This window comes from Natrix helvetica, assembly GCF_964273705.1.
Source record: "Natrix helvetica genome assembly, chromosome: 10".
In the NCBI taxonomy this organism is placed as follows: Eukaryota; Metazoa; Chordata; class Lepidosauria; order Squamata; family Natricidae; genus Natrix; species Natrix helvetica.
Window position 1 is genome coordinate 1,122,792 of NC_138561.1, and position 15,132 is coordinate 1,137,923.

At 50.6% G+C, this 15,132-nt stretch overlaps 2 protein-coding genes across 2 annotated transcripts in view; one reads left to right on the top strand and one right to left on the bottom strand.

Annotated features, from left to right (window-relative positions):
* KCTD19 (potassium channel tetramerization domain containing 19) overlaps positions 1-3,138 on the top strand; it is a gene marked incomplete at its 5' end in the record, with an annotated part of 36,399 nt that extends 33,261 nt beyond the window's left edge. The window contains 4 exons of the mRNA XM_081963091.1: positions 1,379-1,564; positions 2,097-2,251; positions 2,417-2,518; positions 3,006-3,138. Coding sequence (XP_081819217.1) covers positions 1,379-1,564; positions 2,097-2,251; positions 2,417-2,518; positions 3,006-3,119 — 557 coding nt within the window. The 3' untranslated portion in view covers positions 3,120-3,138. The remainder of the gene's footprint in view (positions 1-1,378; positions 1,565-2,096; positions 2,252-2,416; positions 2,519-3,005) is intronic.
* An 806-nt stretch (positions 3,139-3,944) lies between these two features.
* Positions 3,945-15,132, bottom strand: part of PLEKHG4 (pleckstrin homology and RhoGEF domain containing G4) — a 43,612-nt gene continuing 32,424 nt past the window's right edge. Inside the window, exons 19-22 of the mRNA XM_081962876.1 lie at positions 8,916-9,032; positions 8,592-8,837; positions 7,953-8,131; positions 3,945-7,755 (exon numbers count right to left, since the gene is read on the bottom strand). Of these exons, the coding sequence (XP_081819002.1) occupies positions 7,750-7,755; positions 7,953-8,131; positions 8,592-8,837; positions 8,916-9,032 (548 nt within the window). The 3' untranslated portion in view covers positions 3,945-7,749. The remainder of the gene's footprint in view (positions 7,756-7,952; positions 8,132-8,591; positions 8,838-8,915; positions 9,033-15,132) is intronic.

The window sequence follows — 15,132 nt, forward strand, 5'->3', positions numbered from 1 at the left end:
AATAGTGGAAGGCAGTTTCTAAGTGAAAGTGAAAAGAGGTTTTCTAGTAGAAGAAAAATTGGATAATAAACCAAAGGTTCCTGAAATAATTCTATGCACAATTAATTAATTAATTAAGCAATTAATTCTATCAGCAAAACAACAGAGGAATTTCCTGGAAGGATCATGCTTGGCAGAATTTGTGTCCCAGCAGCTGTCAGAGCAATTAAAACGACATCAGATAAGACAAAGAATCTTCATTTGCCTGTTATGAACCATATTCCCATGGGTGGGTGGGTGAGTGATAGCAGATTGCAAGGTTGATGCTGCTTTCATTTATTCTTCCACTTGTTTTCCATCAGATTCTCTCTGTGGCACTGCCAAGTTTATTCACTTGGATTTCCAAAGAACAACACACGTTTTTAATATGCAACTGTGCTTCTCTTTTCTTTTGAATCAGTGGTTTCCCCCAGTTCCTATCAGTGATGGGTAACATGCCACCGTGTCTGCATTATGCTCATTGAATCATATTTACTACAGAGTTGAAGCTCTTCTTGGTTTTTTTAATTCTCATGTTCTGAACATAGGTGTCTACCACAGGAAAGGCCAGTATTTTTTCTGGTCTTTCACTGACCATGTTTAGAGGACTAATTTCAGTAACACACCTAGTTTCTGTAGTGCACAAGTCTTATTTGAGATTGTGATTTGGGATTTTCCCCCCATCCTCCTGTCTGCTTCTCTTCCCCAAACCGTCACAACCTGCTCCATCTAGAAGAGCCCGGAAACTCTCTGGGTTCTGGTGGTGCAGATGCTCTGCCTCTGATTTCTGGAGAACTGGGCTCCTTCCTGCAATTGGAGAGAGAGTTGCTGCCACTGTCATGTATGGAAATGTCCATGGTCCTTTTTCAGGATCTGTCCATCTGCTGCTTCCCCCCTCCCAACCATCCCCTCCAAGGGTCCTTCTGAACGCCTCGCACTTGCTGCAAAAGTAGACCAGATGGTTTCCAAGAAGAAGGCTTTGCATGTCACAACTGCAGACTTTGGTCCAAGGAATTTCGTTTTTCCTTCTTAGCATACCACTAGCAGAGAGGCTTTTATTGTTTTCTGGCTTTCTGCTTCTGTAAACAAATTATGCTTTTAAAGTATTTTTTAAATTGTAATATCAATGTTACTTCCATGCATATTTTAGTAAGTGTATCAGGGGACCTTTCTTTGAAATATTTTAGGAATTGTTAGGTGTTAAAAATCTTGTTGCAGAAGCAAAGTGAAATGGGATTAACCTGGTTAGGCCCCCACAGTGAGGGCATGCAAAATGCAACGGCTGAGATTTTGTACTGGAGTCATAGAGATATTGCCTTCCTCAAACCCCCCATGGGATTATTTTGTTCATGCTCTGCAGGAACTGCCCTTGAAGAAACTGCTCCTTGCCAAACCCTTGATGTGAGAGGCTTGGTTCTTAAGGTTGAGCACCCTCCCATTGTGCCGGGCGACGGTTCCTGCGTGTTTCACGAAGGCAGCATTCTCTACAGCACAGGCACTGAAGACCTTACTCTGGCCTGTGCCCTGGCACCCCCAGTGGACAAAGGTAGGCCCTTGACTGCAGGTGTGTATGTGGGTAACGTCCTAGGGCAGGCTGTACACACCTAACATCCAAAAAGAAATGTGGAAATCTCATTTCCTGCCCGCCCCAGCAAGACGTTACTCCAAAATCTCATGCTACTATGCTTTGGTCTTGCTGGTTATTACACTGTGAGTACATTCTGAGAAGGGTCAAAAGATCCTGAAGATCTCATAGGTTATTGTCCCATTTCAGCCTTTTTCCCCCAACTGAAGTTATCAGCAGCAATGCTCTCTCTCAAGGGAGAGACACTGGCAGTTTGGAGCCCACTTGTGCCCCTGTCCTTAGAGCACATTGCCTGGAATAGCAACTCGCCTGGGGCTGAGTTATTCTGAGTGAAGGAAGTGGACGGCATCCACCCTCCCTGCTCCAGGACCTCTCCTGGAAGGATGCCATGGGCTTCGTTCCCAGCTCAGAAGCTGAAAGGGGTGAAGAAGGCAGAGCTCAGAGGTGGGTAGAAAGGCAGGAATTGAGGGTCTCGGTCTCTCTTCTCTTGCAGATGTCATTTTTCTGAGTTTTCCATTAACACAAGAAGAAATTTTTTATGCCCAGAAGTGCCATGGTTTCCTCACAGATGTCATCTTGGATTCTATACGGCAGAAGGACCCTAAAGAGACCACTGCCAAAGTGGAGCTTCTAGTCCGGCGGTTGTGGGTAAGAAGAGATCTGCTGCCTCCAACCCAGAGATGCTTTGGCTGGGCTGGGGAGCAAGCTTGGCCCTTTCCAGCATTCGAGCTGCTCCTTCCCAAGGGCTCTTTTTGCGCCGTTCGGCCTGGCTGGGGTTTGGCTCTGGAGCTTGCGTCCCCTCATTTCTTACAGCACCTGCAGATCCCTGCGAAGGAGTTTGTGACTGAGCTCCTGAGTTCAGCGCCCTTTAAAGCCGACGGCCATTCTTATGAGAAGTTGCTGAAGTGGGTTGAAGTAAGTGCAAATGATATCCTCTTTTGTGGCCTTCCACATGCACACTTGCAGTGCAGGCCTTGCTTCCATTGTGAGACCCCTCCCCCCTTCCTTTCCTGAGAACAGCCACAGGCATGCCTGAGGGATTTGACACCCGAGATCTCAGGTCAGGCATGCCCAGCTGTGCACGGGTTCAGGCAAGGCAGCTCCCAAAGGCCTCACACACCCTCCTCACCTCATTGGCAGCCCAAAGTTCACCAAGATGTGACAGTAAAATGGCAGAGTTTTGGTGGTGAGCCTTTTGCTCCGATGAGCAGGCATCTGGGAAGCAACCCACTCCCACTACGATTCTTGATACCTCCCCCTGAAGAGAGAATGAAACGGGGGTCTTCAGTGAACATCACTGTCCCCCCCAGGAGGCCATCTGTGTGACTGTTGCCAAGGGGGGAGGCTGAAGTGTGGCCTTTGACCGAGCAGAAATTGCTAGTGAGCCTCTGTTTCCTTTCAGTTCACCCTGCCTTTTGCCTGGAAATACAGCTGCTGCGTTAACTTGCTTATTAAAAAAGGATACTTTAAATCACTCTCACATTTTGTTATTGGAAAATACTTACAGAACCCTTAATAAAACTCTTTTGCTGCAATTTGTTAAAAGTTTCTGTTTCTTTTCTTTTTGGAATTAACCTGATAAAATTAAAATGCACGCATACATAAAATATGTGTATGAGAGCACTAACCACGAGGATCGGGAGATTGGAAGACCACTGCCCTGGGGTTCCACTCTGAGAGGTTTCAGATCTCTTTGGAAGCCGGATCGGAAGATCAGTTGGTTCATTGGGCCAGGATCAGGTTGGAGACGAGCCAGAGAGGCCCCCCAGTGTCCCACAATGGAAGAATGGGGGATCAGGGGACCAACCAACCAGCGCTTCTTAAGTTGCTGGTTCCTACAAAGCAGGCTTGTCCCATCTAAGCCAGTGGCCCAGGTCCTGAGCTCAGATGACCACATTGTCGGGTCCTCGGTCTCCTGCTGCTGCTGCTGGTAAAGTTCAGGTCTCTGGGGGTGGACATGTGAGGAGACCTGCCTGTGTTATTGAGACCTGGTTGAATAGTGGCATGGATGTATGAGAAACCAGCTTATCTGCCTTTTGGGTCCTTCAACAGCAGCAAGCCAAGGCCAAGAGGGAGCATGGCTGTGACTTCACTTGAGACTTCTGCAAGGCACTGGACAGGGGCCACTCTCCTGCAGGGGACAGAACGCACGTGTCAACTGCCATCTCTCTCTCTCGCTTGTGCTTCGACACCATGCGATGACAGTCTGCCATAAACGATGGGGAGGGGGGATTGGAGGGGGGCTGCTTGAGGGAAAGCAAAAGTGGCTGCTTCTTGGGGAGAGCTGTACTCCCCACCCTTCTTGCTGTATCTCCCCAGGACGCAATTTCAAGGTCACCCTGCTGAGAGAAGGCGGCAGCTGCATACCTACCTACCCTTGAAGCTGTTCTGGCTACGCGCTTGATGAATATACCTTTATATACCTTTCTCAACAAATGGAGCCAAGATTGTTTCCACTTGGTCCAAGTTGCAGCAGGCCTGACAGGAAGTGCCAAGAATGGAGGGGCTCGAGAGAGATACTGAAGCTGCAGCTGGTGCTGTTCTGCAGTGGTCCTCCATTAGCTCCTGGATACCCCCCGGGGGCTGATTGTGGGATTTGTTACACTTTAGCCTTAAGTTGCTGACAGATCCAGGAGTCAAGAGGGGAACCTGGGAATTTCCCTGACAATTGGATAGGCATCTCTCACTGGGTTGGACTCTGGAACTTGGGAAAGCATTTGTCGGTTTCCTTTTTGAGTGGTGGGGCCCAGAACTACACATGACCTTTGCAAATGAACTGTGACCAGGGTGGTAGGTTTTTTTCCCCTTTGTGAATCACGTTAAACTGCATAGCGCCAAGGGCAGAGCTGGGGGGGAGGGCACTACTGGTATTTCCTTCCCAGCTGAACTGAAGCTATTAACGAGAGCTATTGGGTGCCCTCGTTAAGCCAACTGGGAGCCCAAGTGGCAGTTTAGAACCTATAGCAAGAAGCAGCTGAAGTTAATCTGGCACAGTTTGTTTGCGAGGTGTCCATGCTGGCTCCTATCTATTCCAACATTCTTAGCCAAGTGCTCACAAACATGGTGTTGATGGATTGCTTGAAGACCTTTGCAGAGTACAGAGACTGAGTTGTGGCTGTGTAGTTTCCCAGATCCTCCCTTCGTCTGCTTTTTGAAGATGGGGGTGAGATGAGCTGTTCCTCAGTCTTCCAGGCCCTTCTCCAGGACTGCCCCAAGTTGACCGAAACAGGTTCTGCCACCACCTTCACACGCAACTGCGTTGGAGACAATCTCTCCACCTTGGAGACCCAAACTCGGTTCCTTTAGCTAATTTTTCTCTCTCACACACACACATACACACCACGGTCCATCCTTAGCACCAGCTCTCTCCTCCCCCCAGTGGCACAACCACAACCAGCCACAGCTTCATTTTCCGCCTTCCGAAAAAACAGGTGCAGACATCTCTGGGTTCTGCCTTCTCAACACTTCTCCATTTCTAGCAGACCTGCAGTCTTTGACTTTCTCACATACAGATGATCATTTTTTGAAATATTACATTTTTAAATTTTACTTTCGTTGACTGGTGTCAAACTCGCTGTGTCACATTGCCATGTTTCGCGACATTTTCCCCATTGGCGGAGCTGGGATGGGAGCTGCCTGTATGTCACACCCCTCATCTTGGCTTATTTTGAGCTTTATTTTTTCAGCCAGTTCCTTCTGTTTCTAGGGACTCCTTTTCCTTGTTCCACCTCTTCAACATTCACGAGAGCTCTGCCTCCTACTGGCCTCTTCAGATTTCTCCCAGTTTACTTGTGAAAATTATTTGCAGTTACATTTTCAGCTTCACGTTTGTGGGATTTTTCAACTTTGAGGACATTCTTCCTGAGAAGGTAAAGGCCGTCCTCAGGATGAGCTCTACCCTCCTGTTTGCCTGTCACCTCAAATGCCCCAAACCATCCCCAGGGAAGCAACTGAATGGGGGAGGGAAGAAAGAGAGGTTGTAACAATTGTGTGACGTGTATTTTTGAGCATGTAGGGTAGGTCACTTTTTAAATCCACAAACCGGTTCAGTTGTTCAGCAGCCTCCGTTTCAGAGGACTTGCATCTTCTCCCTTATATGATTTAGAGCAGGTCTTGGTCTGTGAATTTCCATCTGCACATCAGACCCCTCAGTGGACGCTCTGGCACAAAGCCTGGGGCTCTAAGGCAGCTGGGATATCTTCCTCCATCTTGTGGGCTTAGGAGCCTGCCCAGGGATGAAGGGGTCAATTCAACAACTTTATCCCGCACAGCATCTATCTGGATGTCATATAGACTGTAATGATCTTTTTTTCAATGTTCAATTTCTTTTTTCAATTTTTCATTTTTTCCCAATTTTTAAACTTTTTTCAATTTTTAATTCTTTTTTAATTTTCAATTTGTTTTAAATTTTTAAAAACCTGTTCAATTTTTTTAAACTTTCCTTTTTTTTTCAATTAAAAAAATAAAAAAAGTTATTTTTATTCTTTAGACATTTTTAAATTCTTAGTGATCTAAGAGGAAAACAAATAAAAATCATGGAAAAAGAGACAGACACTTCAAAACAGGGAAGACAGTGATGAAGAAGACCAACTAAGATGATCAAAGGCTTGGAGTCTAATATATATGAAGAATGGTTGCAGGATCTGGGCATGGATAGTCTAAAGAACAGAAGGACGAGGCGTGTGACATGATAGCAGCGTTCCAGTATTTGACGGGCTACCACAAAGAAGAGGGGGGTCAACTTGCTTTCGAAAGCACCAGAAGGCAAAACAGGAAACAATGGAAACTTATCAAGGAAAGAAGCAACTTGGAGTTAAGAAGAAATGTCCAAACAGTGAGGACAATTAACTGGTGAAACAGCTTGCCTTCCGAAGTTGTGGGTGCTTCATCACTGGAAGTTTTTAAGGAGACTGGACAGCCACTTGTCTGAAATGGTATAGGCCAGGAGGTTGGACTAGAAGACCTCGTAGGTCCCTTCCACCTCTACTCTGATTCTAATCTTAGCAATAAACATGCAGTCAAATAACTGGAAGAAGCAACTTTTTATTGAGCTTTAAAAATAACATTGGCAGCAACTATATATTAGGACTTTATTTCTAGCAATAACAATATTTAAAAAATAACCAAAATCAAGGAGTTCCAGAAATATGTGAGATGACGCGTTCCTGCAAAATTTAAAGCTTTCTTCAACTTACTTTTTTTTTGTAAACTCTCTATAAAAGCCAGTAATAGATTAAGAAGAAAATATTTCTGATGTTTCTAAATCCTGTACAGCAGCTCTCCATGCTGTTTTGCACCAAATAGCTGTCCTATCTGTTCTCAGAAAGTGAAAATGTTAATTCTTAAATACATGTATAAAATAAAAACCATATTCACAGCATGTGAATGGAACAAAATTGTGATTAACAAGAAGACAGGAGGGGCAACGGAAGGAGGGGCTACAGCAGCCGTTTCTAGTTGTCTCCTGGAGTTCTGTAGGCTCAACAAAAGAAACCTAACTGTGTCTAGAGAAGGCGCATCAATTGAACTCTCAGACCAGCAGCTGAAGGGGCTGGAAGGTCTGAGTCACAGGAGCCTTCCTTGAACTCCCAAAGGGGAAGCTCCCCATTCAGAGAAGGAACTTTTCTTCGGGTGGAGGAGGGAGACCTCGTCCTGCCAAACAGAAGAAGGCAAGAGGGTTAACGGCCCTTTTGCTTTCTGTGGAACTTGCTTTTGAAATAACTAGGAAGCACCAGGCAAGAAAGGAAGGAAGCTAGATTGCAAGATTTAAGGTTCATACAGAAATAACTATGTCTGGGATTTGATTCCTTCTGCATATTTATACAATTACTAAAATTTGGTGTGAGTAAAACCCACCAGGTGTGGAAACCAAGCCAGCCAGCCAGCGCTCGGATCGTTCTCCCGCTTGCACTTCTCCCCCCTCCCCGTCACCCCAGTTGGCCTTTGGGTCCCATTCGAGCCACCAACACTCGCCAACCCGCCTTTCTCAGCTGCTGCGGCTTCCCTGTGCCAGCTCTCAGGCTACCGGAAGAGGCGGAGAGGAGCTGCTTCCCTCCCGTGGAGCTTGTCAGGAGGATAAGGGGCCCTTGTAGCATCTGCATCCAGGGCTCTGCCCAGCAATTGGGTTCCGTCTTTTCTGGCTGTGTTCAAACCTGCAAGACAGCAGCATCTGGGAGTTGCACAGGGAAATTCCTGGGCTGCCCCAGACTGCCCAGCAAGCCACCAGTTCCTTGAAGATGCAAGCCTACTCAGCACACCAGAGGCCTGCAGGTGGTATGCACGGACCACCCTCTCCCTATGCTGCACAGCAGTAACGGGGGCAGAACTCTCAGGAGAGGCACTTGCTTACCGCTGACACATACTGGTTGCTGGGGAAACAGCCTCTTCCCATATCTGTGGAGGTTAAGGAGAAGTCTGCTGCTGCGGGGAGTGGGGAGCTCCAGTCCTCGCACAAGTTGTGAAGGCAGCCATCAGAACTGCTGGAGCCGCTTCCAGGCAGGCCCTGGGAGGACTCGGAGCTCTCGGTGGCTAAAGGGAAAGAAGAAAACCCTGGGCAGGTTGAGAAGACACACAATCCTCTTGCTGGAAGAAGGGGAGAGGGAAGGCTTCTCCTGCAGTGCCCCTGTGTCCTTGCGCCTTCCCCACTTGCACACTCCTCCTCCTCCTCCTTCTCCTCTTCAGCCAGTTAGAACCAGCCCTGACATGAAGCTAGAATCTGGGGCACACAACGTTAGATGATGACCCACGTTTAGGTTTCAGCCCAAGGGCTCCACTCAGCAACGGAGTCAGCCAGGATCTCCTTCCTGCTCTTTTGAGAAGCGGCTGCTCAGGGAGAGGGCGGCTTCCAAGGCAGAGACTGGGAACGGAGAGGGTTTGCTCCACGGGGGCTGAGTGGCCGCAGCAGCCGGTGGGGTTGCAGGAGGAGGCCAACTGAAGAGAGATGCTCCAGGAGATTTCCTGGTGCTAGAAAAAGAGGAATCCCACGTACTCATGGAGGGCTGACTGCTTGTCTCATTCTCCGTCTCATCTTCCTCAGGGCAGACCCCAGCCCTTAAAGGAAGGTTGGTGGGCAGCACCGTAGGGAGCAAGGCCTGGTCCAGGTACATGTGTAGGTTGAGAGGCCCAATCCCCGAGCAGGAGGATGGGCTGCTAGCAGACAAAGCGGTCGGAGATCTCTTGTAAGGGTTGGTGTGGTCAAAGAGAGACACCGCGATGGAAGCCCGGGTCCTGGCGCCTGTCGCAAAGAGAGGAAATCATCATGTAGACCAATGCAGCCTTGGACACGGGAGGAGCACGTTGGGGAGGCACTCACCTCTGCCTTTCATAATGTAATTGATGGCTCGGTCGTGGATGGCAGCCTCGCTAGGCATGATGTCCAGGTACGGCTTGTTCCCAATCCCCATGGACAACATCTCCTGCATGCGGACTTCTGGTGGGGAGAAATGGCAAGCGTTAAGAAGCGCCCATGCCCCCCAACCCCCATCAGGCATCATCTTCTCCCACTCCATCACAATCCTCCCAGGGAGTGCAGCCTCCCTCCAAATTCTCCAATCGATTCTTCCGTTTTGCTCATCCACTGGAACGCAACACGCAACTGTCCCAATCTATGAATTTCTTACACACCCAGGGCAACCTAAATGACAGCAGTGAATATTTTCTTAGCCTGCAAGAATTGAGAATTCTGCTCCCAAGTGAACCACAGAGAAAAAGGGGAAGGGGCCCTCTAGGGCTGCTGAAGAGATGCAGGCCCAGGGGATCAAGGCTGCCATGGAAAAGAGAGCAAGTGCATACTTCTAGGAGAAGATGATCTGAATGCATGAGAGAGGTGGCGGCATTGCAGAAGCCCTGAGAGTTTGGCAGGCCTTAATTCACATTTAGGGGACTTTAGCAACAGCTGCACACACACCTAGCTACACACTTGGATAGGTACACAGCCACATTATCAAAAGCAGTAGGCGGATAATTAAGTCAAGAAACAGGAGAACAATTAGATGACTAGGCAGACGCCAAGAGGGGTGGGGTAGAGCTTAGCTGAGGGCCACCTGCATCATTATCAGCTAAAATAGTTAATTTCACAGAGGAATTAATATCCCGTCTCTCCTCGATACACCTACAATATCAAGAAAGGAAGCCAAAATAAAGAAAATAAGGCCAATGCAAAGCTGTGCCTTGTCTGATCAAGCTTGAGAGCTCAGGACAGTGGTGTTGGCCTGGTGGGATGAAGGCTGATTTTTGAGAAAATGAGAGTTGGGTTGAGGCTCCTGATCAAATCCAGAGCCCTTGTGGACCTCCGGTTGACATCGTGGCGAGAATGGCTGGAAAAGGGCGGAGCCGGAAGACCAACTGACATTCTCCAAAGTGACCTGTGGGAGGAGTCACTGATGGGACACACCAAAGCTAGATGTCCATGAGAGGGAATCATTAGGCCTGAGCCCCCCAAGTGTCCAGCACTCCCTGCAGTACCCTCCTACCAAAGGATGTCTCCGCAGAAGCATCCAGCCGGTAATGCCTGAGAAAGGTGAGGGCAAAGTCCAGGCGGCAGCCCTACAGATGTCCTTTATGGGCACTTGGGTGGACCAGGCCGCAGAGGTGGCCGCACTCCTGGTGGAGTGCGCAGTGATACCAGCCGGCACCGGAAGCCTGTGTACCTCATATGCCCTAGTGATGGCTAACCTAATCCATCTATCGATGGTGGTCAGTGACACCTTTGCCCCTCGAGTAGAGGGCTAGAAAGAGATGAAGAGCGCCTCCGACCTTCTGAAGACAGATGTGTGTTTCAGGTAGATATGCAGTGCTCTTCTCATGTCCAGGCAATGCCAGAACCATTCCCTTTCCCTGGAAGGCACCGGACAAAAGTCCGGAAGCACCACCTCCTGAGCCTTATGGAAAGGAGAGTTAACCTTGGGCAAGAAAGAAGGGTCAAGCCTGAGAACGACCCTGTTGTCGTAGAATGTGCACAGATCCATCCTAGATGACAATGCATTGAGCTCGGATACCCGTCTGGCAGAGGTAATCGCTACCAGGAACATCACCTTGAGGGTCAGGAACTGAAGGCTCACCATCCTCAGAGGCTCAAAAGGGGCCTCAGTCAGTGCCTGGAGCATCGTGGGAAGGTCCCATGTGGGAAACCGGTGTACCACAGGGGGCCTGAGGTTAGCTGCCCCTCTGAGAAACCTCTTGATGACATGAGTGCTGAGCTAGAGACCCCTCCCCCCAAGGACTTTGGCTAAAGCCGAGACCTGTCTCCTGAGGGTATTTTGTGGGCTAGACCTTTCTCCAGGCCATCCTGGAGGAACTCCAGCACCTGTGGTGCAGCAGCTGACGCCGGATCCACCTGTGCAGACCAACACCAGGACGTAAATGAGGACCAGGTCGCATCATAAATGCAGGTGGAAGATTGCCTCCTGGAGGCCTCAATGGTCCTGATCACTCTGGTTGAAAATTGGGCCACTCTCAGATGCTCCCACTCAAGCGCCAAGCAGTCAGCTGAAGCCACTCTGGTTCCGGATGGACCAGGTTCCCTTGGCGTAAAAGGGCCTCAGTAGAATTCTCCAATGGGGAAGGACTGACAGCCCCACCAGGTTTGGGAACCAGGGTGACCGGTGCCAATAGGGTGCTACCAGAATCACCTCGGCCCTCTCTAGCACTAATTTCCTCAGAACACCGGGAAGGAGGGGAAGGGCGTAGAGGAGGCTCGCCGGCCATCTGCAACGCAGGGCGTCAACATCCACTGCCCCTCGAGAGATGAAGTCCCAGACCTGGGCATTCGACGGGGTGGCGAAGAGGTCCACTGTCGGCCGAACGAACCTCCAACAAATCTGCTCAAAAATGCTGGGATGAAGTTGCCACTCCCCATGTTGTCCACCGTCTTCTTGCAGAGCCTGTCTGCCTGCAGGTTTTCCACCCCGGAAATGTGCTTGCTCGAATCGACAGAAGATTTCGCTCTGCCCATTTCCCAGCCACATTGCCTCATCTCACAGCGCCATCAAGTGAGTGCCCTCTTGTTTGTTTACATGGGCCTTGGGAGCAACATTGTCCGTCAGGACCAGGACATGTTAATCTTTGACTGTCCCCTTGAAGTGGTGAAGTGCCAGGTGCACCACTCTGACTTCCAGCCAGTTTATGTTCTTCCGCAGATCTGAGGGCATCCAATGGCCTTGAGCTAACTGGGCTTCTAGGTGGGCTCCCCAACCGAAAAGACTCACCTCCGTCCTCAGGACCAACCTGTCTGGTTCCCTTGGCCAGAACTGGGGACATCCACCAACGGAAAGACAGAAACACTTGAGGTGACACGAGGATCTTGAAGAGGGCATCGCTTATCCCGTCCCTCTGGTGCGGAAGCAGCAACCACTGCAGTTCCCTGGCATGGAGGCATGCCCATGGCACTATCCCGATGCACGAGATGAACTTGCCAAGGAGCCAAGAGAGAACTACGAGAACAGAACGTTGGTTGGTCTGGATGACCTCATGGGATCCCACAGGAAGAACTTTGTCTAGAAACTTGAGATTTATGTTGCAGCCCCTTGGCGATCCCCTGAGCAATGATATTCTGAAAGCTCTCAGGTAGTAATGGAAAGGCCGGGAAAGACAAGGAGGCTCCAGTTCAGGCCCAGGGGCCTCAGATTGAGGAGCTAAACGAGACCAGGATCCGGGCAATGTGAGGCCAAAAGGACCCTCCCGGTGCTTTGCAGACTGCACAGGTGAGGGGGGGGGGATACAGAGGGGTACCTTCCCTGCTAGAGCCTCGTCGTGAGTGTGTCACAGCAGAAGGAGAAGGCCTGTGAGGAGAGAGTGACCTCCAAGGCGAAGGACTGATGCTGGTCCTATTGTGCCTGCCCTGGTCCTAACTCCAGATTCCTGCTGCTTGCTGGTGCCCCATCGATTCTTGGATTGGGAGGTGCTCTTCTTGGAGGTGGACCTCCCTCTGGTTAAAGGGGCAACCCCCTGGAGGTCCCCTCGCCCGGGTCAGAATCTCCTGGAGATTTAGGGGCAGCTGCCACCCCCGCCTCATGGCATCCGCCATTGTCACAGGTACTTATGGCCATTGCCTCACAACCTCGCCTTCCAGGGGCAAAACAAAGGTGTAGGGCTGCCTGCATGCGGATCGTAGCTCCTTCGACCCGCACGCTCCTTGTAAAGTACCGCCTATCCATGGCTCACCACGCAGCAGGGGCCCTCCCCGATTCAATGATGGAGTAGTTGGCCCAGGAAGGTGCCTCCCGGCACCGCTAGTGGCCTCCAAGTCCGGCCACGTGCATTCCTCAAAATGACCACCGATCGAGCTCTTCCAAAATGGCGGTTGCCAATCATGCGGCCCGATGCCCGAGCTCGCTCCCCCACGAGCATCTGATCGTCCCAGCAATCCCCCTCCCCCCATGGAGGAGGGTGGGTGGGAGTAACAAACAAAGGTGGGTGGGAGTAACAAATAGGAAAAACACACAAACAGAACAAAATAAAGGTAAAATAAGAAATATTCTCAAGGGACTTCCAGGGTGGAATCACGCCGGTGCATAGCAGTAAAACAGGGATCTGTTCTTTCTGCCCGATTTCCCACGCCAGGCGGCTTGCAAAGGCAGAGCTGATTCTCGGAGGGACCAGCGACAGAGAGGGGAAGCTCGGAGGATAACAGGGAGAGGTGCCATCCCCTGTTATAGTAGGAGAAACCGGCATGGGAGGGACTGGCCTTTATGGCCGGATCCGGAGGGGTGACAGCCCTTTAAATGGAGGAGGAAGCGAGAAGAGGGAAACGGCAGAAAGTTCTGGTGGATTTCGAGGAGTTGGAATGAAGAACTGGTGTGACTCTCAGTGAGTGTGAACCTATAGCTTGGTGGGGGAGTGAGTCTCCAGGGCGGGGAAAAAAGCGGCCCTTTAGTGATGGGAGCAGAACCTTGAGAAAACGACCGTTGACTTACCTGAACGGTCCTTCTATGTGCGCTGCGAGGGGAATCCAAGCATGGGTTAACTTTGTCCATTAGCCTAGAGACTGAGTTATGCAAATTAGATGACCACGCCTCCTCTCCCTGGAATACTCAGTTTTGCACGAAGGACAGCCGTTGGAGAAGTAAGTCAAAGTCAGTCACGACGGCAGTCGGAAGGTATCATTAAGTCACGTCCAGTATAAGTCACGTCCAGAATACGGAAGTCAAAGTCAAAAGTCACGAGGAGAAGACCCGGACCAGCCCAATCATCGGGCGGGATTGGATTCCCCTCGCAGCGCACATAGAAGGACCGTTCAGGTAAGTCAACGGTCGTTCTCCTGTGCGCTGCTTGGGGAATCCAAGCATGGGACATGCCAGAGCAGTTGACCTAAGGGCGGGAAGTAGGCTGGTCAGGACCCGCAGAGGAGGCGAGTACCTGTTGTAGCACACGCCGCCCAAAGGATGCCTCAGCCGAAGCGTAAGAGTCCACTTTGTAGTGCCGAATGAATGGGGATGGCGACGCCCAAGTGGCTGCTCTGCAAATATCCTCAACCGAAGCCTGAGTGGACCAGGCCGCTGTTGTCGCCGCGCTCCTGGTGGAGTGAGGAGTAATACGTCTGGGAACCGGCCGGGATTGAGAGTCATAAGCTAGTGCGATGCAGGCTTTTAACCAACGTCCGATGGTATTGGGGGAAACTTTCTGCCCCATGGAAGAAGGTTGGAATGAGACAAAGAGTGCCTCTGTCCTGCGGAATACAGCCGTGCGCTTCACATAGCGACGAAGGGTCCTCCGAACGTCCAGATGATGCCACTGTCGCTCCTGCGGATGAGAAGGATGCGGGCAAAAGTCTGGGAGGACAAGCTCCTGCGCCCTGTGAAACAAGGTATTGACTTTGGGCAGGAAAGATGGATCCAAACGGAGAACCACTCTGTTGGAATGGAAAATGCATAGATCAGACCGAACTGAGAGAGCGGCCAGTTCCGAAACTCTCCTGGCAGAAGTAATGGCCACCAGGAATGCTGTTTTGAGCGTGAGTAGTCGCAAGCTGATGGAGCGGATGGGCTCAAAAGGCGAAGATGTAAGCGCCCTGAGTACCAACGGAAGATCCCAGGTAGGATAACGGTGGACAGTTGGAGGCCGGATGTTGGAGGCGCCCTTCAGAAAGGCCTTGACCCGCGCGTGTTGAGTTAGCGACCGGGCCCGACCGCCACTAAGGACTGTGGACAGAGCGGCGACCTGACGGCGTAGAGTGTTCGGTGCCAATCCCTTCTCTAGGCCTGATTGTAGAAAATCGAGGACCCGGGGAACTGATGCTCTGGTCGGAACGATGGTATTGCGACGGCACCACCTGCAGAAAGCCTGCCACGTGGCTTCGTAAATACGAGTAGTGGAAGGCCTGCGGGCCGCCTGAATGGTGTCGATGACAGCGCTGGAGAAATGAAGACTGGTCAGCTTAGCCCGCTCACGTGCCACACAGCTAACTGCAAGAGCTGAGGATTCGGATGAATGAGAGCCCCCTGGTTGAGCTGGATCTGATTGTCCGGGATGCGCCAAGGGCGGCTGATGGACAGGTGGACGAGGTCAGCGTACCAGGGACGTCGAGGCCACAT